Here is a 25531-nt window from a genome sequence, read left to right on the forward strand (position 1 = left end):
TATAGAGTTCTGTGCTTATTCTAAATTGGTTTCTCCAAGAAGTACTTTTCACTCCTATACCTGAAAGCCTGCCACTGGAAGTAATATCAAGGAATTTGCTCTAGATATCTGGTGGGAAGGTGTACTCTGAAACTGGTCTGTTAACATCACTTCAACCAGTATTTTGTTGAAATCCAGCTCAGAGGCCTTGGAATGATGCAAATTTCAGATGAGAGTGATTTTGGTACTCCAGTTTTGGAACAGGTAAACATTTGGTTGGGGGAATATTTGAGCCGAAAGATAAAAACTCCTACCCTGTAATGATGGAAGGAGGAAAGTTGTAGGATCAGAATTCCTGCTGACCAACAAAACAATATGAAATTGTTTAAGCCCTCCACCTGTGGAAGAGCAGCTGCTTAAGAGGGATGAAATGGCAACACTTGCAAAGGTTAAGACAAAGTTACAATTTGTAGCACTGGGCATAGTTTACATTCTTTGCAGTATACAGTGTGGCTACATCTAAAGCCCACTATAGAAGAGAGGTTAAGTCCTCTGCCTAGAGAAAATATAATTAAAAGTTAGGAAGCACATGGATTATAAAGGTCTGAAAAGTTGAGAATAGAGGTGAGTAAAATTTTGCCAGTTCTTTCCCTAGTCAATAAATCCTATAAACTTAGAGAATATTCATAGTTCTCAACTCCTGATAAAATCCACAGACATTTTAGAGAGCTCTTTTGGGAGGCACTACAGGCCAAGTACAGCAACCCAATGTAGCCAGAAACCACAGGTCCCAGGGGAAGGCAGATATCGGCCTTTATAGCACTGATGGGAACCCTAATAAATCAGTGCCCAAATGAAGATAGGGCTTTGCATTAGTGTTGAACTTTGAGGGAGGCCATCTTTAGAGCTGACTGAAGAACCTTTGAAAGGTCTCTCGCTTGCCATACGAGAGAGAGAGAGAGAGAGAGAGAGAGAGAGAGAGAGAGAGGTAGCTGGGCTGGATCCTGGGAAACCAAACCAATACAGAGGAGGTTTTGGAGGGAAAAGCACACACTATGGTGTGCCATGTTGTTTTTTGAGTCCTGAGGCACAAAGCAGGCACAGGATATTTTGTTTGTTTTGTGGGGGGTGGATGTTTGTATTTTTAAGAAAAGATATGTAATAAAGAGTTATGACAGTTTGGGTGGTGGGTACATAGGTATTTGTAATGCCATTATCTATTGTCCTAAAAATAATATGTATATAAAAAACTTATATGTATATGTGGCTTAATATATGTATATTTTTAAAAAATGTATGACCTCATGCAGTTTCTGAGGGTCAGGAATTCAGGAGCACCTTAGCTGTATGGTTCTGACTCAGGATTTCTCGAGATTTCAGTAAAGATGTTGACTGAGGATGCAGTATCTGAATGCTTGATTTTATTTTTTTTCTCTTTTTAAGATTTTTTTTAATTTTAATTGGAGGCTAATTACAATATTGTGGTGGTTTTTGCCATACATTCACATGAATCAGCCATGGGTGTACATGTGTTCCCCATCCTGACCCTCCTTTCCACCTCCCTCCCCAGAATGCTTGATTTTAGCTGGAGGATTCACTTCCAAGGGGGTTCACTCACATGCCTGGCAAATTAGTGCTGGTTGTTAGCAGGTAGCCTTTGTTCTTCACCACAGGGACTTCTCCATAGGACTGCTTCATTGTCCTCACAACATCCAGGACAAGGGTGTTGTCCAGGGTGATCCAGGACAAGGCAAGTCGAAAACTGCAATATCTTGAAACATTCTCATTTCTACAATATCCTATTGGTTACACGTGTCAGTCCTATTCCGTGTGGGAGGAAACTACACAATAGTAGGAGATGTGGGTTGTTGGGAGTTATATACAAAACCCAGAAGGATACTTGGAATATTTCATCTTTTAAAAGGGAGGAAACCTGTAGTTTAGAGAGAAGGAGTTTTCCATTTTCTATAGTTCCAACTCGAATTTCAATGTCTTTGGTTGCCTTTTAAGCAATCCTTTGGTGGCTCAGATGGTAAAGAATCCTTCTGCAATGCAGGAGACCTGGGTTTGATCCCTGGATTAGAAAGATTCCCTGAAGAAGGGCATGGCAACCCACTCCAGTATTGTTGCCTGGAGAATCCCCATGGACAAAGGAGCCTAGCAGGCTCACGGGGTCGCAGAGTTGAACACAACTGAGCAATTAACACACTTTGTTGCCCTTATAAGCCACCTTCTATTTACATTCCTCCTAAACTATCCAATCTCCCTTATACCCTAGTTATTTGGTTGCTGCTCAAATTCAGTATTTCCTTCTGTCCTGTCTGTTCCCAATCATCACATAAATCAAGATAACTAGTAGGTACTAGTAGTCAAAGCTTTTGGTACTGTGAGATACTAAGTGTGGGACATTGGAGTGGGAGGTGGGAAATGGCTATAATGAAATGCTGAGCCAACCAGAAAATGCCATCAAGCATTCCTTTGTGTGTGGGGGGTGGGGTGGGGGAGTCGGTGGGGGGTGGAGGTTGGGGGCGTGCTGTGGGTCTTATTATCTACATCTCTGTCCCAGCAGCAATCACAGTAATGTTTATGGCCCACACAGTGCTTTAATGGAAGTAAAAATAAATAATAATTATTTATTTCCCTCTTAGGCCAGATTCTTTATTGGTTCTCTTTCATATAAACAGTAAATTCAGGTTTTGTAAAATGCATTCACTCTCTTTTCAGGCCAAGTCTCTCTTAGCACCTCTTGAGAAATTGTACCTCAGGGTAGAGAGGGCTTGGAAACTGACTGAGATACTTCTTGTTCTGTTACTAGTCGGGGGCTCTGCATCTTTTTGAGCCTATTTCCTTTTTGCAGCACAGAGTTCCAGCCTATCTTTCTCCAGGTGACTGTGGGGAGTTGAGTGTGGCAAACAGCGCACTCAAATCTGAAAGAACTTGTAAGTTTATAGTTGTGTGTCTGAACTTGGAAAGTGAGGAACAGGTGAAGCAGCCCTCCTCAGGACTTGACAGCCCTCCTCAGCAGGACACCAGAGCTACTGTCCAGGAAGACTGAGCCATTTATTTAGAAAAGAAATAGAAATAAATAAAGCACAAGAAGAGTTTACTTAGAGATGGTGAGGATGATAATACAGATAATCATGATTATTAACCTTAACCACAACACCTTCAATTTACACCAACTCACCTTTTTAAGAAAAAATTTTTTACACATCATTTTATTTTTAAAAATTATTTATTTTTGGCTGTGCTGGGTCTTAGTTGTGGCAAGCGGGGGCTACTCTTTGTTGTGGCATGTGGGCTTCTCATCGCAGCTGTTTCTCTTATTGTGGAACACCAATTCCAGGGCACGTGGGCTCTAGAGCAAAGGTTCAGTTGAGGCACACAGAAGCAGCTGCCCCACGGTGCAAAATCTTCCCAGCCCAGGGATCGAACCCCCGTGTCCCCCCCATTGGCAGGTAACCACTGGACCACCAAGAAGCCCTATACCTATCCACCTTTAAAAGACTGTTAAAGGTGAAGTGCCTTCACTACTTGGCATTCTTAACCTCATTGAGTTGAGTTGAGGTTAAAATGGGAGGAGCCCACTTCTTTGTTTTTTACAGAGGACAGATTTAAGGGAAGTCATACCACAGCCCTGTGTCCTGCCTTGCAGGATAAGATGTCTTAAATATTGCCTGCCAAAGGGCCAGGATAAATAGGAATCTTTTAGCCTTATGGAGGCCCAGGGCTATGATTTAGGGACATGCTCAGGTTAAGAGGTTTGAGGGAGGGAAGAGAGAGAGAGATGCCATTTCCCTCTCCCAATCCCATCAAATTCCTGGCAAATTCCTTAATGCCCTGCAGATGGCACCACTGACAAGGAGTTCTCTGCCCAGAAGAGTCAAGCTCAGATTTGTGAACTCTGCCCTCCCTATCACCTTGAAGTTGAGCCTAAAAGATACACCACAAAGAGGAAGTGACTGACCTGGCATACCTGGCATTCATGGGCTTGTCATTTCTTGTTCTGTCCATTCCTGGAGACAGCTGAGCCTCCTTCTAGGCCACTGTGAATCAGTTAGCCACAGAAAGCCCCACACTCCGAGTTCTTGACTTTATCTCCAGCCTCTAGGGTACTTCCCAGTGTGGAATGAGTTCAAATATATGGCTTTGCGGTCAACCTGTAGTAATGGAGGAGGCATGCTGCCCAATCAATCTGAACTCAATACTGATACAAAGTTAATAACATGATGTGGGCATCATCATGTAGATACAGATATCATTGTGTTGCAAGGGCCATCTTCTTCCTCTCTGCCAAAATGAATACCCTACCCCATCCATCCATCCCTCAGCTGACCAGCTCATCTCCCAGCTGACAGCCTGCTGTATGTTACTGTGTCCAACAGTGATGGATTAGGCTCATCACCGCACTCCTACTTTTGGCCTTCAGACACTCTTCTCTCGGCCTATAAGACCTTTTACAACCATACTTGATCCTACCACCTTTGCCCTGTTAACTCATTCTGTCTTCCTTTGATGATAAAAACCCAAGTGTCATCTATTCAAGGCCTTGAAGGCTAGGTCAGATGCAGTCAGATTCTCCATTAGATATTTTCTTTTTTTTTTTTTTAATAATTTTATTTTATTTTTAAACTTTATCCATTAGATATTTTCATAGTCTGAGAATTAATCTTGAAGCAGAGATTCAGACTTTTAACTCTGAAAACTAGAGGTAACTGTCCCTCTACTGCTTTCCTCTTTTCCCCAGGCCCAAAGATCTAAAATGCCTCAGGAAGACACTCTAGGGTGGACAGTGACATCAAATGGAGGTAGAAGGGAAAGTTGCTGTTCTGTTCTAAAGATTCTTCATAAATAAGATCTTTCAGCCTCTCTCTGGCCCAGCTCTAATGTCTCATGATACAGGCATGTAGGAACTTCTACTGGCTCATGTTGATCAAATGCATGCACATGTGCCATGAGTCAAGCTGTGACCCAGCTGCCATAACAGGCTGATGTCACCGTAGGCACTCCTATACAACAGTGTGGAAAGCTAGGCAAGGGATCATTCCCACCAGCCTCTTCACTGATCACCCTACTGTGCAAATTGCTACCCAGTTCTGGGCACCTCAAGAAGGATATGGACAGACCAGAGAGCTTCCTCCAAGGGGCAAGTAGAATGGGATGTGGTACTGGGTAAAGCAACTTGGAGAACTAAGGATGTTTAAATTACAAGAGGAACCCATGAAGAGCTACTGTCCAGAAATGGCAGGAACCCAGAGAGGACGGCAAAGCATGAAGAAAAACACTGCAGGGGTTTCTGGCAGTGTTCAGTGGCTAAGACTCCACAGGCCCAATGCCGGAGTCCCAGGTTCAATCCTTGGTCAGGGAACTAGATTCTACACGCCACAACTAAAGATCCCACATGCTGCAACTAAGTCCTGGCACAGCCAAATAAATATTTAAAAAAGCAAACAAAAACAACCACAAAATAAAAACATCACAGCTCACTTTGTAACAACAAAGTGAGGTCCATTGTTAGCTAGGACCAACAATGGGCCATAGTGCCATCCATGTCATGAAGGACAAACAGGTAGAACTGAAGACTTCTAAGATTCTTCTCCATTCCCAGAGACTAGGATTTCACAAATTTTCCTGGTGTCTCAAGCCAATCTTTAATTATGACTATTCTCTCAAATATTTTTGGAGAGGGCAGAGATAGGTAGGGACAAAGGAACAGAATCTATCAAAACATGCTTTTTAAACCTTTTCCCTCACCCTTGCCAACAACAATAAAAGTTTTCAGACCCAGAGAGGCCTTGCTTAATGGGAACCCCTGGTTTTCTGGCCTCCCTAGCACCCTAGACAAGAGGGCAATTCCAAAGTTGCTGGTCTATTTCTAGAAACTGGTCCAAATTCCACCAGAGATAAGGAAGGAGGTTTATAGCCTGTCTTAATTCGGATTGGTCTAACAAAATACCACAGATCAGATAGTGTGATAGTGTAAACAATAAATATTTATTTCTCAAAGATTTGGAGACTGATAAATCCAAAACCAAGGTGCTAGCAGATTCAGGGGCAAGAGAGAGCCTTCTTAACTGGTTTGCAGATGGCTGGCCGTCTTCTTGCTGAGTCCTCTTGTGGAGAAGAGAAAAAACAACTATTCCCTTCCTCTTCTTAGAAAGATGATAAATCCTGGGACTTCCCTGGTGGTGCGGTAGTTAGGACTCCACACTCCCAATGCAGGGGACATGGGTTCCAACCCTAGTAGGGGATCCTGCATAGGGCATGGAGCTACCAAAAAGAAAAAAAAGAAAAAAAAAAGGATAATCATCCCATCAGGAGGGTTGTACTTCTTGACCTCATCTGAACCTAATTACCTCCCAAAGTTCCCACCTCCTAATACATCATGCTGAGGATGAGAGTTTTAACATGCATTTTAGGGATACATATTCAGCCCATGGTAGTCAGAGTGAACAGGAATTTTTCTGTAAATACTGTGTTTTTTGTGGGGAAAATTAGGCCTTGTAGATAAGCAATGAGAAAATGAAAATAACCTATAATCTGAATGAAAAGCTTTTGAGACTTTCATTTAAAGAAAAGAGCAATTTTTTCTCATGCCCCTCTCTGCCCTCTCCCTCCCCAGTCACCTCTGGGACTGGTGGCCCTGGGTCTTCTGTCTGCTCCTCTCAAAGTGCTATTCAGCAAGAAGTCTTTATCATTTGGAAGCTCAAAGATAGCCCCTCAAGAACGAACAGAACAGTGAGCCCTTTATTTATCCATCTAAATACTTATTTCTGTATTTATTTAGTTAGTTATTTGGCTGTGTTGGGTATTAGTTGTGGCATTTGGGCTCAGAGCAGGCAGCTTCTAGTTATGACTTGAGGGCTTAGTTGCACTGTGGCATGTGGAATCTTAGTTCCCTGATCAGAGATTGAACCCATATCCCCTGCATTGGAAGGTGGATTCCTAATCACTGGATCACCAGGGAAGTCCCCAGTGAGCCCTTTAAATAAGCTGGAAGGTGCCAAGGTTCTTGAGGATACTGAAGTTCAAATTTTAGCAGTCTATTACCCTAAGTATCTAAGCAATATAGTAATGAAGGGAATACAGAAGTAGGGGGAATGAATCTACTAAAAGACAACTGCAGAATATTGGGGGGAAAGGAGGCTTTGGAGTCAGAAAGGCCAAGTTACACCACTTACTATTGTAAGTCCTTGTACAAGTTACTTAATCTCTTTGAATTGATTCCTCATCTGTAAATAAATAAATAAAGTCTATTTTGTAAGGTCCTTGTGACACCCAATTAACTAATCTTTGTAAAGTATCTGTTAATCTTTAGCATTTAGTGGAGGCTCAGTCTGGATTAGTTCCCTTCCCTGTGTTGCTTGAGGACACTGAAATTTACTCTCCACAGTCCAGGGGGCCCCTCCCCTACTAAGAATAGGTAACTAATCTCCTGGGCAGATCAGATCCACAAACATTGTCTAGTACCAGTAGCGTGTTTACTGTGAGAACTACACTGGGTTAAGAACTGGGGTTGAAATGAAAGGCGTGATATTAGAAGCCAAATACAGGTTTCCAACCCTCTAAGGAGAGAGGAAAGGAGAAAAGACACAAATGGAGGTAAAGTTAAACAATACAAAAGATTTAAATAACAGCTCAAGGTAATGAATGTTCCAAAACAGGGCATATATGTCTAATTGGTCACTGAACTAACTATGCAACTGGATGCTGCCTAGAGAAGGTGGAAATCCCTTCAAGAAAAGATGGAAGAAAAGATAGCTGGGTTGAGCCTTGGAAGATAGGATATGGACAAAGGGAGATTTGATAAGTTTAAGAAGAGAATGTGTAGTGTCTTTTTGCATAGTGTTCTGAGTGATAAGTCAGTAAACAGAGATACTTTTGCTAATTCTAAACATAGGCAATGGAAAGAAAGTTATTTTGCTTCCAACAAATTTGTAAACAAGGGCTCAAGGACCTGAAAGCAAATAAATTCGATTACTACTTTCTCAAAGGAAGTCTTCTAGATTATTTTTCTCAGTTCTAAGCTTAAACTATGCACTTTCCAGTTTATGGATATTTTGCCTCTTAAAAATTTACTTCCGTTGTACATTCTGGATGATGATAAATCTCTAAGCAGAACCTATGTTAGCCAGTTGCTAAAGGAATCACATGTAACAGTTTGTGACTTGGGTGATGTCACTGCACTGTGTAAACTATAAAGGGCAGTGAACATTAGATTCATAAATTTGGAAGCAATCTTAAGGGTCTTCTAGTTTGGCAAGTGTAACCCAGGATGACAATGCTAGAACCAGAACCCACCTCTTCTGATAATCAGCAATGTCTGCCATCTTTCTCACAACATCTGCCAATATTTGAGTGCCTATGTGAATTACACATGGGGATAAGAGTTTAAGAGTAACTGTATTCAAGACATATATGATTATTTCCCTTTAGGAACCTATATGGGGGAAACAAACAAATGCAAACAAATTAAATTATGGCAACTTGTGATAAATAAAGGGCTTCTCAGTGGTGCTAGTGGGTAAAGAGCCCACCTCCCAATGCAGGAGACCTAAGAGACTCAGGTTTGATCCCTGGGTCGAGAAGATCCCCTGGAGGAGGGCATGGCAACCCACTCCAGTATTCTTGCCTGGAGAATCCCATGGACAGAGGAGCTTGGCAAACTACAATTCATAGGGTAGGAAACAGACACAACTGAAGTGACTTAGCACGCATGTGATAAATAAAAGGACAAAATTAGATTGCTTTAGATAAGGTACTGGGGTAACATTTAAGTTCAAATCTGAAGGAGACCAGAGCCAAGCAAAAGTGAACTGGGAAGAAGGAGGGGAAGGGAGAACTCTTCCAGAGAGAAGAAACAGCAAGTATGGCTCTTTCCCAGGCAGGAAAGAGATGCGCAGTGTCCACCAGGAACTGAGGAAAGGTCAGGGTGAGGATGAGGCCAAGTTGAAGCAGCAGAGAAGTGCTTCCTTCCAGGTCACAAATTCAAATGCACAACTGGGCTGACAAGGCGCATTTGTTCAAATTTGCTAAAGATTCTGTAAGCCAAACAAAACACAGCATGTCTACTGCAGCCCAGAGGTCACCATTCTGTAACCCCTGAGGGCTTTTTTGTTTGTTCCTTTGTTGTTGTTGTCGTTGTTTTGGCAGCCTCTAGCATCTTGTGGAATCTTAGTTCCTGGACTAGGGATTTAACCCAGGCCCTTGGTAGTGACTGATGTCATCACTGACTCAATGGACGTGAGTCTGAGTGAACTCCAGGAGTTGGTGATGGACAGCGACTGAACTGAACTTGGTAGTGACAGTGCCATGTCCTAACGACTGGACCAGCAGGAAATTCCCTGGGGCTTTGTATTCTTACTTTAAGGCAGGTGAATTTCTAAGTGCAAGTAGACTGCTTTTGAGGGCTTTTGAGTAGGGGCAGATTTGTGTTTTAACAAGATCGTTAAAATACTTTGCTTGAGATAAGTGCCAGGGTCATTCAGCAGGCCCAACCCACCTCTCTGTGCTCTCTTCTTCCATGCAACAAAGCCAAGGATCCAGCCTGCTGTATTTGCTTACTATCTCTGCCCACTCGCCCCATTGGATTCTGTTCACTCCAAGTTTGGTTACTAAAAGGGAAATCAGCTCTTCAGGTCCATTCATTATCTTGCTACTATATCTATACATACACATATGTACAGATATTATATATACACACAAACACTAATATATGTGTATTGTATGTATGTGCTCAGTTGTGTCTGACTCTTTGCGACCCGTGGACTGTAGCCCACCAGGCTCCTCTGTCCATGGGATTCTCCAGGCAAGAATACTGGAGAGTAGGTTGCCATTTCCTACTCCAAGGGACCTTCCCAACACAGGGATCGAACCTGTGTCTCTTGCCTCTCCTGCACTGGCAGGCAGATTCTTTACCACTGCACCGCCTGGGAAGCCCTATGTGTGTATATTCAAGTGTGTATTTCCAAGGTTCTACTGCAAATCACTGGGGAAACAGAAAAGAGATAAGAGTAACTTGCCTTGCAGAAATTTTAAGAGTAGAGAACTCAGTTGTACATTCTGGCCCCAACTCTTGCTCAGATAGTAACGGGACACGATCTAGGCCACTAGAATTGTGTTCTTATTCTTTAGCTGGGAGCTTTGCAAAACTCAGGCCTTCTTTTACGTTTCTCTGTAATGCTCCCTCTATTTGAGAGGATCGGTTTGAGTCTATGAAGGTGGGACTTCCCAAACAGTACCCATTATCAAGGTCATAGGAAGGGAACTTGCATTCCTTAATTTTGTGACAACCTCTCACCATTTTCTAAACTCTAAAATTCTAATCACGCCTTTCCCTGAAGGGTTGTTCAGGTAAAGATAAAATGATAAAATCTAGAACGTGAGTGGCACATAGCAGGTGGTCAGTTAATGTTTGACTCAGCCCATGATCCCCTGTGGGCATTTCCTCACAAAGCTTAGGGTGGATACTTCTGTAGTTTTCTATTCCGTTTTCTTTGCTATTTGTTCCAGCACACATAGGGGCTCCCACAAAAGTGACTGAGTGAAAATTTCTTGGCGGCTGAGGGTTCCTCGCCCCAACAAAAACACTTTCAGAAAAAGCTACTATGGATCTTGGGTTACTGAGCAGCGCTACCTTTCAGAACCCCTATGGTACTCTCACATCCCACCTGGCTGGCCTGATTCAAATGGCTCATCTTGCCAAGGTCATACTGGTCGTTTATCAACTAAGGGAGGTGAAAAAGGCAGTTGCTTAGTTTTAGAAGGAGCACCGGTAGGCCCCAAAGATCCCGCCTCTTTCCACGGGGCAAGCCTATCAGCGTTCCTCTAGCGAAGAGCGGCAGCTCCCTAGAAGCCAATGAGTTCCGCTCCCTAGAATTATCCCGCCCATCCGTTGTGTCGTCACTCGGCCTCCAGTAAAATAGAACCAAGACTACGCTTCCCCTTAGCTTGCCTGTTGGCGGGTGTTTGCGTTGAAACTATACTGAAAGCCTGACCTTAAAGGGGAGGAAGCAGAGGGGAACCGGGGCCCTTTAAAACGAGGCCAGCTGGTGCCTGCCCCTTTAAGGGCGGGGCGCTCAGACGACAGAATCTGAGCCCCAGATTACTCCGAGTTTCCGTCACAGGCTGCAAGGTAAGGCTCCTTCGCTGGGTCCGGGTGCTTGGCGGCGGCGGTTTCATCGCCGCTGGTCCTCCCCGGGCCCAGAGACACCCCAGCCCCAGTCATGCTGAGCAGAGTATGGAAGGAGCTGACTACGAAGTGCTATCCGTGCGAGAGCAGCTATTCCACGAGCGGGTCCGCGAGTGCATTGTGAGTCCGGGATCCGGGCTGGAAGGGTAGGACCAAGTTGGGGAGAAGCACGGGTGTCGCGGGAGAGGGAAACGTCCAGATCGGAGTGAGACCCCCTGGGCACAGCGCCGGCAGACCCTGTTTGGTCCAGGGGCGAGCGACCAAGAGCCCTGGTCCGACTAGTGCTCGGGCTGGCGAATCCCTAGATCGTCTCCAGCTGAGTAGCTGTGCGATAAACAAAGCCGATCGGTTTCCGTTCCTCCCCTCTACACGCCCCTCCCCTCCCCGCCCTCCCTCCTGTCCGCCCCCCCGCCCCCCGCGCGCCAGTGATCGGAGTGCGGGTCTTCCCGTGTCTGGGAATCTACTGAGCCTGCCGATTTCAGTCAGATGGTCGGAGAGGGATGGGTTTAACTTGGGGAAGGCTTGTTTGCAACGACTTCTCAAACCCAAATGATGTTTGATGAAGGGGAGATGAACCGGGAACTTTGGGGGGTTTCTCACTTTGGAGGAAAGGACTCTTCCTGGGGTGGATTCTACCGTGTAGAAATGGAGAACAACTAAAGTGTCCCCTTCTTTTCCTCGCCCTTATTGGTGTTTTGTTAGAGACCCTGCAAGCCGAGTTTCCTAGCTTCGCAGCCTTTCAGGGATTTCCTCTGAAGGGTCGTCCCCGGTGCGACGGAGGGCTTCTGGCTGCTTTCCTTACTCGCTCACTGCCACCTAGAGTAACAGCTGAAACTGTCACACAGCTAGGGACTCCTCACTTCTGGGCCAGGGGCACCCAGGGGAGCTTAGGGGATCGCATCTTTCTTGCACCTGCTCTAAACTCTCATATCTTTCCTTTCTCCTTTCCTTCCTCAGAGCGCCTCAGGGTAGCCCTCACCCCCAAATACTAAAGGGAAAGGGAAAGGTTTAGAAGAATAGAAGTTAGTGAGTGGAGGACCCACTGTAGGGGTCGTCCTTCATTTTTCTCAGACTGGGCTCCAGTCTGCCCTGGGCAGCTTCAGATTGGAGGAGGGCTAAAGTGAGCCAAGGCATAACTAGGTCTGCCTTTATCTGTGAGGACTGAAAAGTAGGGAGTTTATCAGTCCATGCGTGGGAACTCCAGATCTGCTTTCAGAAAGCTTTCCTTGTACGTTTCTTAGTGGGGGGTTGCACATGGCAGGGTTGGGCATATCCTGGAGTCATACCCGGGCCTTGAGACAGTGGAGAGCCAGAGACCCACTTTCCTAGAGAACAGGGAGGGAAGAGATCTTGGAGAGAGAAACAGCCTCCTGGATGTCGTCCCATCCTTTAGTCCCATTAGCTGAGGACATCAGCGCTGGTCAAGGGCATCCTGAGGGCTTCTAGTACATCTCACACGTGGCTCCAGTCCCCTGCTCTAGAGAATCACCTAGCCTCTCCTGGACCTGCATGGAACTCCAGCCTGACCTTTTGAGCCCTCCTGCCTTCCTGCTTATTACGCCCGCCCAGGGCAGAGCACTAGGCAGTAAAAATCTTGGAGCTGAAATCCAAGTGGCTCATTCTACTCTACTTCCCTATTGTTAAAAGCTACAATTTTGTCCTAGACCCATGTTTCTCCTGGGGTCTGTGTCTTCTCTCTTTGCTTAGATAGCTGTATGCAGATTCCCTGTAGGGTCAGCTTCTCTTGGGGACTGGAGCACCTATGAGACTGATCCTGCCTTCTTAGCCCACTTCAAACACAATAGCATCTCAAGATTCTCTGACCCTGATTGTGGAGCCAAGGTGACCAGTGGCTCCTCCCCTGGGCAATAGCAGCTTACTTGGGGTAGGGTGGGAATGTATGCATGTGTAGGATAACCTGGTCAAGTCCTGCCATAACTGTCCATTGGAGGACTAGTCATGAGGGGCATGGGACAGACCCTGAGAGACCTACCCTGGGAGCTGGAAATTACTTTAGGTAGGGACCATGGATTGATAGCTTTTAAAGGTTTTGATTCCAGCTCTAGAAGCTTTATAGATGTGGAACCCCAATTAAAGCCTACTATTATGGGCAGGGCATGAAAGAGACTCTGGTTTGGCCCAGAGCAGACCTGATCTTTTAGGGCCCCTGAATAAACAGAGTAGAAGTTCTGAGTTGGTCTAGGAACACGATTCCTACTTATTCTCTCCTGGAGCTTAGATCAAGGTGGGAGTGGAGGGAGAGGGAGTGAAGTGCCAGCACAATGAAGACATCCCTTTCTTCCCCTCAAATTTGCTTTTCTCAAATTATGTACTAGGAAGAAATCCTCTCTGGTTCTGTGGCCTTTTTCAGATGTGTGGATATGTGCATCTCTAGGAGTCTTCTCTGCCCATGCACCAACCAGGGTTCAGCTGAAACTATTTTCTCCCGGGGAAAAAACCCTCATAGAGCTGGACATGGTGCTCTGTCCCCAAGTGCATGGGTCAGTCCCTGAGGCCTTGATTAGAAGGAAGTACTGGGGAGAAAGATGGAACCCCTGGATGTATGGAGTCTAGTTTGGGGAAAGTGTCCCCATGGAATTAACAGAGAGGCCGCTGGAGCTGTGAAATGTTTGGGGATTAGCGCTTTTCATCTTGCTCACTTTCTGCCGCAGATCTCAACACTGCTGTTTGCGACTCTCTACATCTTCTGCCACATCGCCCTGACCCACTTCAAGAAGCCTGCTGAGTTTACCACAGGTACCTGTGACTTCCCTCCCTCCTGCCTGCCCTCTGCCAGTGTTCCTGTTGCTATGGCACCAGCCTCAGGGGAAGAGGGCTGTGTTGCTTGCTGGGAAAGTAGAGGTGTCTGTTCTTGAGCTTCTGTCTCCCTTCCTCCACAGGCAGAGACAAGGCGGTAGAGTGGAGAGTCTAGGAGGGCCAGTCATGTAACTTTTATGACCTCAGTTTCATTCTCTACAAAATAAAATGAGCGTAACAATTTCTACCCAGTCCATTGTTATTGTGTGGACCAAATATGATGGCTAATGTGAAAACTCTCTGTGAACCTCAGCAGGGCAACTGCAGGGTGAATGTTGTCATGGGCACAAGCCCTGTCATGTCCTCTCCTAGAGCTCCTACACCCAGGACCAGAGGCCTCCCGGACCACTGGGTCCCACCCCAGTGGTGATGGTGACCTTTCTCTTTGCAGAGAATTCATATTAAGGCTTTCAGTAGGCATTCTGTGATTGAGGGGGACGCACTTGTCCCAGTTCCTAACTCCAGATCGTCCGGTCCTGACCGGAACCTTTCCTCCCCTCCAGATGGCTTCATGCACCCTCAGCCAAGGAGGCAGCTACTCCTCAGCGTGATTCCCCTGGGGACTTTCTCTGTGATTTCCAATCCCTCTCCCCATTTCCCTTCACTCTACCTTGCCACTGATGTAACCAAGCTCACAGACTGGTCATTTATTGTATTTTCAGCTTACAAAGAGGAACCTATGGTGGAGAAGATCTGGGGAAGGAGGGAAGTGGGGGAATTTCATGCTCTCACCCGCTGGGACCACTGATCTTTAAGCTGCCACCCAGGCAGAGTGGATTGTGGGGTTCATAGTGTGAGCTCTCCTGAGCCTCCTGTCCAGCTCTGCCTCAGTGGGCCCAGGCCCCTCTTCAGGGGACAGAGAGGGAGCAGGAGGGCGCTGTGTGACACAGATCGTTCCCAGAGCTGCCCACTGATGACCTGCCTCTTCCCCATGCCTCTGTCTTTTGTAGTAGATGAAGAAGATGCCACGGTCAACAAGATTGCGTAAGTACTGCTGCCTCAACGCCGGCACTTGTAGCCTTTGGAAGCTGGGATCTAGTGAGGCCCTGGGAGCAGGGAGAGAGTGAAATGTCAGAAACAATTTCTGCTTCCGCCCCATTTCTGCTTTTTTCCGGCTTTACACCATCCTGGGGACTCTTGGAAAAGCTGCTCTTCCTGTCCGCCTGGTTTGGCTGGGAGCTTCAAGGAGCCTCTTGGCCAGGAGCTGTCTGCTGGGGGCCTGAGTCACCAGAAGCAGCTCCAACTTGGCTCCACCTCCCAGCAGCCATTGGAGAAGGGGTGGGGTAGGGTTGCAGACTGATGGAAATGCCAGGGGATAGGGAAGGTGGAACCCCCAAGGGTTCCAAGGGTTCCCCAAGGGTGGGGCTTGCTTGGTTCTGAGAGAATGGCCCTAACTGTAGGCTATTATTATCTACTAGCACTTATAGAGAAAAATATAGAGATGACTCCTGTGGTTCAACAGACAACAAATTAAAAGGCAACCCCCACTCTCATCCCTCATGGACCAACTAGATAAGTGTCCCTTCTTTTGAGCTGATGCAATCTAGTGCACAGGTCTTGGCTGTGAAGCTGGGTTTCAACTCCCCTTGTCTCCCTTTGCCTTAGTGCCCTTATGCATATGGGGTGACCCTACTCTCTCCAGGCTCAGAAATCCACATCCCTGAGGTGAGCAGAGAAGTCAGGCCCATTATCTTGGCATCATGCCTGGCACACCCTACAGACACTGCAGGAAGACCGCATTCCTGGGGACAGTCTGGGCAAGTGACATGGCTGGTGACCAGGTTCCCATGAATTCCTGAGATGTGCCCATCCCGTGTGCCAAGGCTTCCCTGGAGGTGAAGGCTGGGGTATGAGGCAGCAGGTAGAGTGCCAGCTCTTTCCCTGGGTCTGTCATTGCTCCAGCTGGTTCTAGGAGTCACAGGTGCCCATGGGATGGATGGGGCTTCTTAGGCCCAGGGAAGTGAATGTCGGAGCTAAGCAGGGGCACTACCCCTTCTCTGCCCAGGCTTGAGCTGTGCACCTTCACCCTGGCAGTCGCCCTGGGCGCTGTCCTGCTCCTGCCCTTCTCTATCATCAGCAATGAGGTGCTGCTCTCACTGCCTCGAAACTACTACATCCAGTGGCTCAACGGCTCCCTCATCCATGGTGCGTTGATCCTGGTTGCAGCTGAGGGTGGGGACCGGGAGCTGATCGGGTCAGGCAGACACAGCCTGGGGCTAGTCAGTCATAGATCACCCTATCCCTTCCACTTTCCCTTGTCACATGGTCAGTCCTTAGTGGGTTGGGGCGTCCCCCTTAATGACCATCTCTGCTTTTCCTTTTTTGCACTAGGCCTCTGGAACCTTGTTTTTCTCTTTTCCAACTTGTCCCTCATCTTCCTCATGCCCTTTGCATACTTCTTCACTGAGTCTGAGGGCTTTGCTGGCTCCAGAAAGGTGAGTCGGGGAACGTATCAATCAATCAATGCAGACTGGAAACAGTATTCCACTGAGATGGTTCAACTGAAGAGTTTTTAATGAAGAGACTATTTGCAAAGGAAGGAAATGGCAACCCACTCCAGTGTTCTTGCCTGGAGAATCCCAGGGATGGGGGAGCCTGGTGGGCTGCCGTCTATGGGGTCGCACAGAGTCGGACACGACTGAAGCAACTTAGCTGCAGCAGCAGTCAGCACTGAGGAGCTTGAGGCACTAGTGACAACAGGAAGTCATTACCATCCTCGACCTGAGGGAGCCAAAGGAAGAAATAATTTCTAGAACCCACTGGTAGTTGAAGCTGAAGAGGTGTGGCCACCCAAGAGAGGAGTTAGTGTCAGAGGTGCCAAACAGAAAAAACACCCTGGCCTCTCTTTCTTCCTACCTTCCACTCTCCTGCCAGCCCTCTCCATTGGGCAAGATGAACAGAAAACCAGAGCTTGATTTTTTTTTTAAGTGTCTTGTGGGATCTTAGTTCCCAGTCCAGGAATTGAACCCATGCCCCTTGCAGTGGAAGCTCAGAGTCTTAACCACTGGACTGCCGGGAAAGTCCCAAGAGGGCAAAGAGCTTGTGTGATGCAGACCTCGGGGGTCAGCTTCCCAGGGCAAGACAAGGATGGAGAAGGGGTCTGGGAAGGGGGGTTGCAAATGAAGAATATCCAGTAGAGGGAATGGCCCCAGATTGCTGGGTAGGAGGACAGAGTAACTAAGCAGAATAAGAAGGAAACACCCTCTGCTGCCTCCTGAATCCAGTCCTCTCTGGTTCCCAAGCCAGGCTGCCATCTCCCCTGTCTCCTTCGTTTCCCACACTGCCATCCCCACCCCCGAAACCTACTGCCTCCTCCCACAGGGTGTCCTGGCCCGGGTCTATGAGACGGTGGTGATGCTGATGCTCCTCACTCTGCTGGTCCTGGGCATGGTGTGGGTAGCCTCTGCCATTGTGGACAACAACAAGGCCAGCAGGGAGTCCCTCTATGGTGAGAAGACCAGCTTCCTCCCCACCCCTCAGCTGGCTCACGTTCCTCTGTCTAGAACCAATATATCCCTCTAAAACGGCGGAAGTTGGGACCTCCTCCCTTAGACTGAAGTTTCAAAACTGATGGGCTTCAGGTCACATCTAACCTGTGGAAGTGTTCCGCTGGGCTCATGCAATGAGTTAAAAAAAATATGAGTCTGTTGAAATTGGGAGATTTCACACTGATATCCAGGTTTCTGGTTGTGCTTAAGCAGGTTGAGGACCTGGCCACACTAGGCCCCGGTGACTTGGGCCAAACAGTGGCTGTGCCCTTTAGAGAGGGCTGAGGAGCTGCAGTTTGCTGTAGTCTCTGCCACTCCCTCTCTTGTTAGCCAGTCTTCCTCATCTTCATGACTTAGCTTGCCCCTACAGACTTCGGTGTCGCACCCCTGCCTGGTCTCTGGGGCCTGTCAGCCCCGAGTAAGCAGGAGGAGAGAGCTGGGCTGACAGTCCTTTTTTTTTTCATCTTCAGACTTCTGGGAGTACTACCTCCCCTACCTCTACTCCTGCATCTCCTTCCTTGGGGTCCTGCTGCTCCTGGGTGAGTGTCCAGAGCCCAGGAGCGGGTGGGGAAGGTCCCGGGGCCAGAGCACCCCCTGTAGAAGGCGGAATGCAGGGGCGGGCAGGGCAGGCGGTGGAGAAAAGGCTCTGGCGGGTGACTGCCTCCTGTCCCCACAGTGTGTACCCCACTGGGCCTCGCCCGCATGTTCTCGGTCACTGGGAAGCTGCTGGTCAAGCCCCGGGTATGTAGTGCTCCTTGTCCTTGGACCCTGCCGGGGGAGCTTTCTGAAGAGCTGGGGCCTATCTATGAAGCCACTGTCCAGCTGTTCTGTTCATACCTTGCAGAGGGCCACAGCCTTTGCTGGCAAGCAGAGCACAAGATAGTTGGGAGGGACTCGATAAGGTCACCAGTCACAGGGTGATGATGAGGGGAGGGGAAGGAAAAGGACAATGGATCCTTAAGGTGAGCAGGGAGCTCTTGGGCTCTTGTGATCAAGGAGCCTCTGACAGTCCATCCCTCCCTTTCCTGACGCCCACAGCTCTTGGAGGACCTGGAGGAGCAGCTGCACTGCTCAGCCTTTGAGGAAGCAGCTTTGACCCGCAGGATTTGTAGTGAGACACAGTCCTTCCCAGCTGGCATGATGGGCGTGGCTTGGGCAGGGGTGGCGGGACTAGGACACAGCACTATCATCTCTGCCCCCAGATCCCACCTCCTGCTGGCTGCCCTTGGACATGGAACTGCTGCACAGACAGGTCCTGGCTCTGCAGACACAGAGGGTCCTGCTGGGTATGTGGGTTGGTAGGCATTGGGATGCCTGGCTTTCCCCAAGGAGAGAAGCTCCTCCTTTCAGGCCCTTGCAAACTGCTTTCCCATTCCTGCACAGAGAAGCGGCGGAAGGCTTCAGCCTGGCAGCGGAACCTGGGCTACCCCCTGGCCATGCTGTGCTTGCTGGTGCTGACAGTACGTACACCAGACTTGGTGGGGGTGGGCAGCGGTAGCACCTTGAGTACTTTAGCCCTTCACAGGGAGGAGGAAGGAGGTGCAAGGACCTCCTTCAATAATAGTAGCTGCCTCTCAACGAGTACCTACTTTTGCGAAGCACATCAGTCCCCATTTTGTAGATGAAGAAACAGAAGTTTAAAAAGTTACCCAAAAAGAGGAAAAAAAAAAAAGAATTTACCCAAGGTCACACAGGGCCTAAGCCATTATGCAGGTTTGCTCTGGGATGAAAATAAAGGTTAAAATCCAGTCTATCCCCTCAACTTGCTACATCATGGACTTGGAAATAAGTCTTATTGGTTTGAAGAAAGATGTATATTTTTCTCTTTTGCCTTTTGGGGACTTCCCTGGGAGCTTTAGGTGGCGCTAGTAGTCAAGAACCTGCCTGCCAATGCAGGAGACATAAGAGATGCAGGTTTGATCCTTGAGTTAGTAAGATCCCCAGAGGAGGGCATGACAATCCACTCCAGTATTTTTGCCTGGAGAGTCCCCGTGGACAGAGGAGCCTGGTGGGCTACAGTCCATAAGGTCACAAAGAGTCAGACACGACTAAAGTGACTTAGCACGCACACATGCACAGGACCTCCCTGGCAATCCAGTGGTTAAACCTGCACTTCCACTGAAGAGGGCATGGGTTCGATCCCTGGTTGGGGGAACTAATATCCCATGAGCTGTGTGGCACGTCCAAAAACACCCCAAACAAATAAAACTATTTGGGCTTTTTGCATCTGTACCTGTAAGTTCGATATAAGGTACTCTCAAAGGTGCTCTGTTGCTAGCATTAACCTTTGGGAGGTCCCACACATCTAACTGAAAACTGAAAATGATGGACCAGAGAGTCTGCTCTTAACATTCTCAACTCATTGGATACATTTGTGGGCTCAGACAGGGGTGGGAGTCCATGACCTTGCCTCCCACAGGGCCTGTCTGTGCTGATTGTGGCCATCCACATCCTGGAGCTGCTCATTGACGAGGCTGCCATGCCCCGGGGCATGCAGGTACCAGGCTGCCCACCCACCACATCTTTTTGGGGAGGGCCTAAGCAAGGCTGGGTGAGGGGGCAGAAGGTGAGGCCAGAGGGGAGGCCGGGCGCTGGTGGTGGTGATGACTATGGGGAGTGCTGCACAGTGACACCTCTTTGTCCCTCAGGGTGCCTCCCTGGGCCAGGTCTCCTTCTCCAAGCTGGGCTCCTTTGGTGCTGTCATTCAGGTCGTCCTTATCTTGTATCCTTCTGGAAATCCACCATTGCTTTTCTTCTTCAAACCCGTCTCCTCTGGGGCTTTGGGCAGAGCTACAGTGGGAGTGAGGGGGAAGTGGGCAAGACTTGGCCAGCCCGAGGTTCAGAAAGAAGAAAAACAGTTGATTCAAAAGGAGGGCTGGAGGAAGAGAGGGCCATCCCCTTTGAGACAAGGCATTGATCCTTGGGAGTGGGCCAGTTCTTCCCTAACCCAGTGGCAGTTACCTGATGGTCTCCTCAGTTGTGGGCTTCTACAGCTCTCCACTCTTCCGGGGACTGCGGCCCAGATGGCATGACACGGCCATGACGCAGGTAGGCCATGATGCGGGTAGCCGGGAACCTGCCAGACGGGAGTGGAGGAAGCATCCTGGGGGCGTACCTGGGCACTCAGTGCTGGCAGCTCTGTGACCCTGACCTCCCCTTTCCTCACTCCCACCCAGATAATTGGGAACTGTGTCTGTCTCCTGGTTCTAAGCTCAGCACTTCCTGTCTTCTCTCGAACCCTGGGTAAGTAGCAAAAGGAGGTAAACAAAGTGGCTTGTTTTGAGTAGCTAATGGTACTAGGCAGACCCCTTATATTCTTGCTGTCTCTGATTCCCACAACAAACCTATGAGGAGGTATTACTTTCATTATACAGATGGAGTAACAGAGGCTCTATAAAGTGCTGTGCTGGGCTTCAGAGTAGTGTTGCTTCAAAGCTCATATTTTTTTCCATTTGCTACATCCCATGGCCTCTCTTATTTATTTCCATTTTTTCAGTGAAGAAATACCACTTTCCCCAAAATCTTTCTTTGGGGGATCATCTGATAAACATTTTTTTTTTCTTTTGTCTGCACCCATAGGGCATGTGGGATCTTAGTTCCCCAACCAGGGATTGAGCCAATGCCCCCTGCAGTGGAAGTATTGAGTCTTAACCACTGGACCACCAGAGAAGTCCCAACATTCTCATTTTAGAGATGAGAAACAGGACAGCTACTTGATTTACCCAGAGTTACACAGCTAGCTTGAGGCAAGGCCGAGTCAGGCCAGAACCTCTCTACCCTGAGCCCCCGTCCAGTGCTTTTTCTGCACACTGGGCATCAAATGTTAAGCTCAATTCTCCTCCCATCTTTAGAGCTAGGATCTAGATGATGATGGGGAAGAAGGGGAACCTATGCGACTCCCCTACTACTTCGGGGTAAACTAGTTACACTTTTGAGCATTACCTGGTAAAAGTGTTCACCCCAAGGTAGTCGGGGAGTTGCATAGGCTCCCCACCTCTCCCACCATTATCGTCCATCTATTGTACATTATCAGTCGTGTTGGACTCTCTGCAACCCTATGGACTGTATCTTGCCAGGCTCCTCCGTCCATAGGATTCTCCAGGCAAGAATACTGCAGTGTGTAGCCTTTTCCTTCTCCAGGGGATCTTCCTGACCCAGGAATCAAACACAGGTCTCCTACACTGCAGGCAGATTCCTTACTGTCTGAGCCACCAGGGAAGCCTTATTTAGTATTTAAATCAGTTCTATTTGGTTTTTAAGTTTATATTCTCTCTACTCTACCATTTCTACTTTATGCCTTGGGATTTAGGATACTTGGCCTGTGTGTCCAGCAGTTAGTTCCTTTTAGGTTGGAAGCTGGTAGGAATATTTTTTTAAGTAGGGGAGGGGCTCAAGAATATTAATTTATGATAATTATATTATTATTGTTAGGGGCTCAGTAAGTGTTGGAATAGCACCTGGCACATATGGTTCCTCATGTGTGTTGTCTCATTTAATTCTCACAGTCCCATTATTTTGTCTACTTTTTTTTTTTTTTAATTCCCTACTTTATAGTTGAAGAAACTGAGGCACAGACGTTTAAGGAAGTTGCTTCAGATCACAGTTAGATGAGGTGGAGTTCAGATATGAACCAAAGCAGCCACAATAAGAGCCCAGTTTCTCAGCTGCCACACTGCTCTGTCTACTGAAAAAGAACACTTGGTGACCAGCTTGAGGTTTCTGGCCCAGGAACAAGTAGCAGGCCCAGGGAGCTCCTTGGGACACGTGGAGCCAGAGGGGATCCCCCCAACCCCAACACACATAGACACATACACACACACATACACACTCCAGGAGAGGATGCCAGACTCTGGAAGGGAAGTTGGAGCAAGCCTAGCAGCTGATACTTGCTTCAACTGCCCTGAACTGTCCCTGAGACAAGTTGGGATGTAGGAACAACTAATGTGTAGAAGCCAACCTATCCGTTGCAGTGTTGAGATGTGGCCACCAGGAGGCAGCAGAAAGCTCGGCTCTGAGCCAGGGAAGGATTGGGGAGCCTACCTCCCATCCTGGCCTTTGTACTTCAGGGCTCACTCGCTTTGACCTGCTGGGTGACTTTGGACGCTTCAACTGGCTGGGCAACTTCTACATCGTGTTCCTCTACAATGCAGCCTTTGCGGGCCTCACCACTCTCTGTCTGGTGAAGACCTTCACGGCAGCTGTGCGGGCAGAGCTGATCCGGGCCTTTGGTGAGAGGGTGTCAGGGAGAGGCTGGTGGGGTGGTTGTAAGATGGAACTGTCTGGAACAGTGGTCATCCCAAGCAGGGGAGATGGCATACTCACCACCCATTCTGTGGCTTCTGAGGACTGACCTAAACCCTGCTTCTGACTATCCCCTGCCTCTTCCCCAGGGCTGGACAGACTACCGTTGCCTGTCTCTGGTTTCCCCCGGGTGTCTAAGAAGACCCAGCACCAGTGACCTTCAGCTGGGGGTGGGAGGGAGAAAACTGGACACTGCCATCTGCTGCCCAGGCCTGGAGAGGCGCCCAGGGGTGGGTGACCCTCAGGACCTGGAATCTGAGAGGGTGGGTGGCAGAGGGGAGCTGAGCCTTCTGCACTGCTGCATAATCTGAGCCAGAGTTTGGGACCAGGCCCCCTTGCTTCTGCAGATTTAACTGTGGGCCCCAGCATGGGGTGGGGCTGAAGACTGGGTCTGGCTCCTGGTCTCAAATCTGTTTACACACGTCAATCTGCCTCACTGCTGTTCAGGGCCATGCCCTTAGCCATGTTTACATGATTTGATGTGCAATAGGGTGGGGTGGGGGCAGGGGAGGGTCAGAGCCAGTGGCCAACTTGGGAGGCAGATTGTCTTCCCTTGCCTCTGGCCCAGCAGAGCCTAAGCACTGTGCTATCCTGGAGGGGCTGTGGACCGCTGGAGAGACGAGGGCATAGGGAGGAAGAGGCCACAACCATCAGCAATAAAGTTGATACCAGGGTTTTCTTTGGTATTTTTTTAAAGGTCCTGTCTGTCTGTCTGAACAGCTTTGCTCCCACCAGTCCTGAGTCTACAGAGGGAAATAGAGGGGTCCTTCCCACCATCCTTTCCCTCTTCTCTATCTGCATTCTGGGGACTTGGGTCTGGTGTTAGGCCATACAATCAGGCAGTGGGAAGCTCCTCCTCCCTTGGCCTTGCTAAAACCTGGCTGGTCACCTGACTTTTCCTTACACCCAAGCCTTATTTCTTGGGTGCCTTGGTTATTGGGGGTAAATGGGCATCAGCATAGGAAGAGGTAAAAGAAGGGGCTGCCTGACAAAGGTTTGTGATTCCTACCTCTGAAAAGAGCCTAACTCTGTATTTCCAGAGGCTATCGGTGCCTTGAATATTCTGCAAGCCCTCCTGCTATATTGGGGGTAGGGACAATGTTTCTGCTCATGGTTATGCAGATTATACATTGCACAGCTTCCAGGGGCACCATTCACCTCTTAGTCACTGTATGCATGGTTACTACAACTATTTTTTTGCAAATGGCAAGCCAATGACTTGAGGAAGGGCTGCTTTTTTCTAAGGTACACAGGTTACTGTGAATACTAGCCAGGAGCTGAGTGAGTATGGGATCCAAAAAAAGAATGTAGTTGCCACAGATACACAGATATAGTAGGCTGAACACCTACTATAGGCCAGGCACTCAGCTAAGTTTGTATTTAGGAATTGCTTTGTCTAGTAAGGGTGCGTGTTTATGTACATGCATGCTAAGTTGCTTCAGTCACTCTTTGCAACCGTATGGACTGTCCATGGGATTCTCCAGGCAAATATACTGGAGTGGGTGCCATTCCCTTCTCCAGGGGATCTTCTTGACCCAGGGATTGAACCCGCGTCTCTTAGGTCTCCTGCATTGGCAGGCAGGTTCTTTACCACTAGTGCCACCTGGGAAGCCTCCTGATAAGGGTGACATAATTTTAATACCATACTGCGATAAATGGTGGTTAATTTCTCATTCTCAAGGAAACAGAGGTCCAGTGTCAGTACATTAAGGAAGGCTTCTTAGAGAAAGACTTCTAAATGACAGTAGATCAATGGGTGAAGTGTTGCAACTTCAAAGCCTTTGACATGAGAGAGACCTGAGTGGCTAGAAGCAGAGCTCCAGAAGGTTTGGAGAAGGAAAAAGATAGAGATGCCATGTGTGTGTGTGTGTGTATGTTAGTCGCTCAGTCGTTTCTGACTCTTTGCAACCCCATGGACTGTAGCCTGCCCAGCTCCTCTATCAGTGGAATTCTCCAGGCAAGAATACTAGAGTGGGTAGCCATTCCCTTCTCCAGGGGATCTTCCCAACCCAGGAATTGAACCTGGGTCTCCTGCATTGCAGGCAGATTCTTTACCATCTGAGCCACCAGGGAAGCCCTAATAAGATGCCCTGATGGAAGGTAAAGGGAAGTGATCATCAGTCTGTTAGAGACTATGACTTTTAAGTACCTGCTGAACAGGTCCTCCAGCAGTTTCCAATCCACAAACTGGGTATCCGGCAAGGATAAGAGAGGGGACAAAAGTTTGAAGTCCTGAACCAGACTATCACTATGAAGATCTGTTCCTGATTCTGAGGAAGCTCCTAGCAGAAGACTACAAAGCTACCAGGGGAAAGGGTTCTCTGGTACCCATCCCTTCCAGTCCTAGTTACTGCTAAGGAGGAGAGATGGAAGTGGGGGAGGCTGGGGGAGGACACAGAGAAAGGAGTTGTGTGCCCAAAGGGCTTTATTGGCCTTGGGCAGAAATTGGATCCCATACCTCCTAGACGGGACGCGCTATCAGGGTAGGCTTGGGGAGAGCAAAGATCTAATTCAAGTATCAGAGGAGGATGGTTTGGTGCCACGCATAAACTTAGAGGTAGAAGGATGCTTATCCAGGCAGCCAAGGATTAAAGCTGCTAGAATTTCCGAGGCAGGTGCCTGCCTGGCTTCCGGGATGGAAATGAAGTGGACCAGTGGTGGCCGGCTAGAGCCCCCGCCCCGGTGGGAGGGGGCGGGACGGTCCTGGGAGAAGGGCGGGGGGCGGGGCCAGGGGCCACTTAAGGCGGAGCCGGCG

At 48.3% G+C, this 25531-nt stretch overlaps 1 protein-coding gene across 6 annotated transcripts; it reads left to right on the plus strand.

Moving 5' to 3' along the window:
- Positions 1–10883: 10883 nt before the first annotated feature.
- LMBR1L (limb development membrane protein 1 like) lies at positions 10884–23450 on the plus strand. 6 transcript variants are annotated; one of them, XM_086399648.1, is made up of 18 exons: positions 11086–11290; positions 12878–13012; positions 13843–13927; positions 14938–14971; positions 15993–16132; positions 16319–16422; positions 17309–17435; positions 17946–18014; positions 18152–18216; positions 18514–18586; positions 18678–18761; positions 18859–18935; positions 19895–19972; positions 20124–20197; positions 20433–20523; positions 20652–20718; positions 22542–22703; positions 22866–23450. In XM_086399648.1, the coding sequence occupies exons 1-18, from the start codon at positions 11219–11221 to the stop codon at positions 22931–22933; spliced, it is 1605 nt and encodes a 534-aa protein (XP_086255774.1). In that variant the 5' UTR covers positions 11086–11218; the 3' UTR covers positions 22934–23450. The 6 variants fall into 6 exon arrangements, with proteins under 6 accessions (XP_086255771.1, XP_086255774.1, XP_086255769.1 ...); XM_086399645.1 differs by lacking the exon at positions 12878–13012 and having other exon boundaries at positions 10884–11113; XM_086399643.1 differs by lacking the exon at positions 12878–13012.
- The last annotated feature ends 2081 nt before the right edge of the window (positions 23451–25531 follow it).

This window comes from Bos grunniens, chromosome 5, assembly GCF_055505025.1.
Source record: "Bos grunniens cultivar Pamir isolate PY7600 chromosome 5, Bosgru_T2T1.0, whole genome shotgun sequence".
NCBI lineage: Eukaryota > Metazoa > Chordata > Mammalia > Artiodactyla > Bovidae > Bos > Bos grunniens.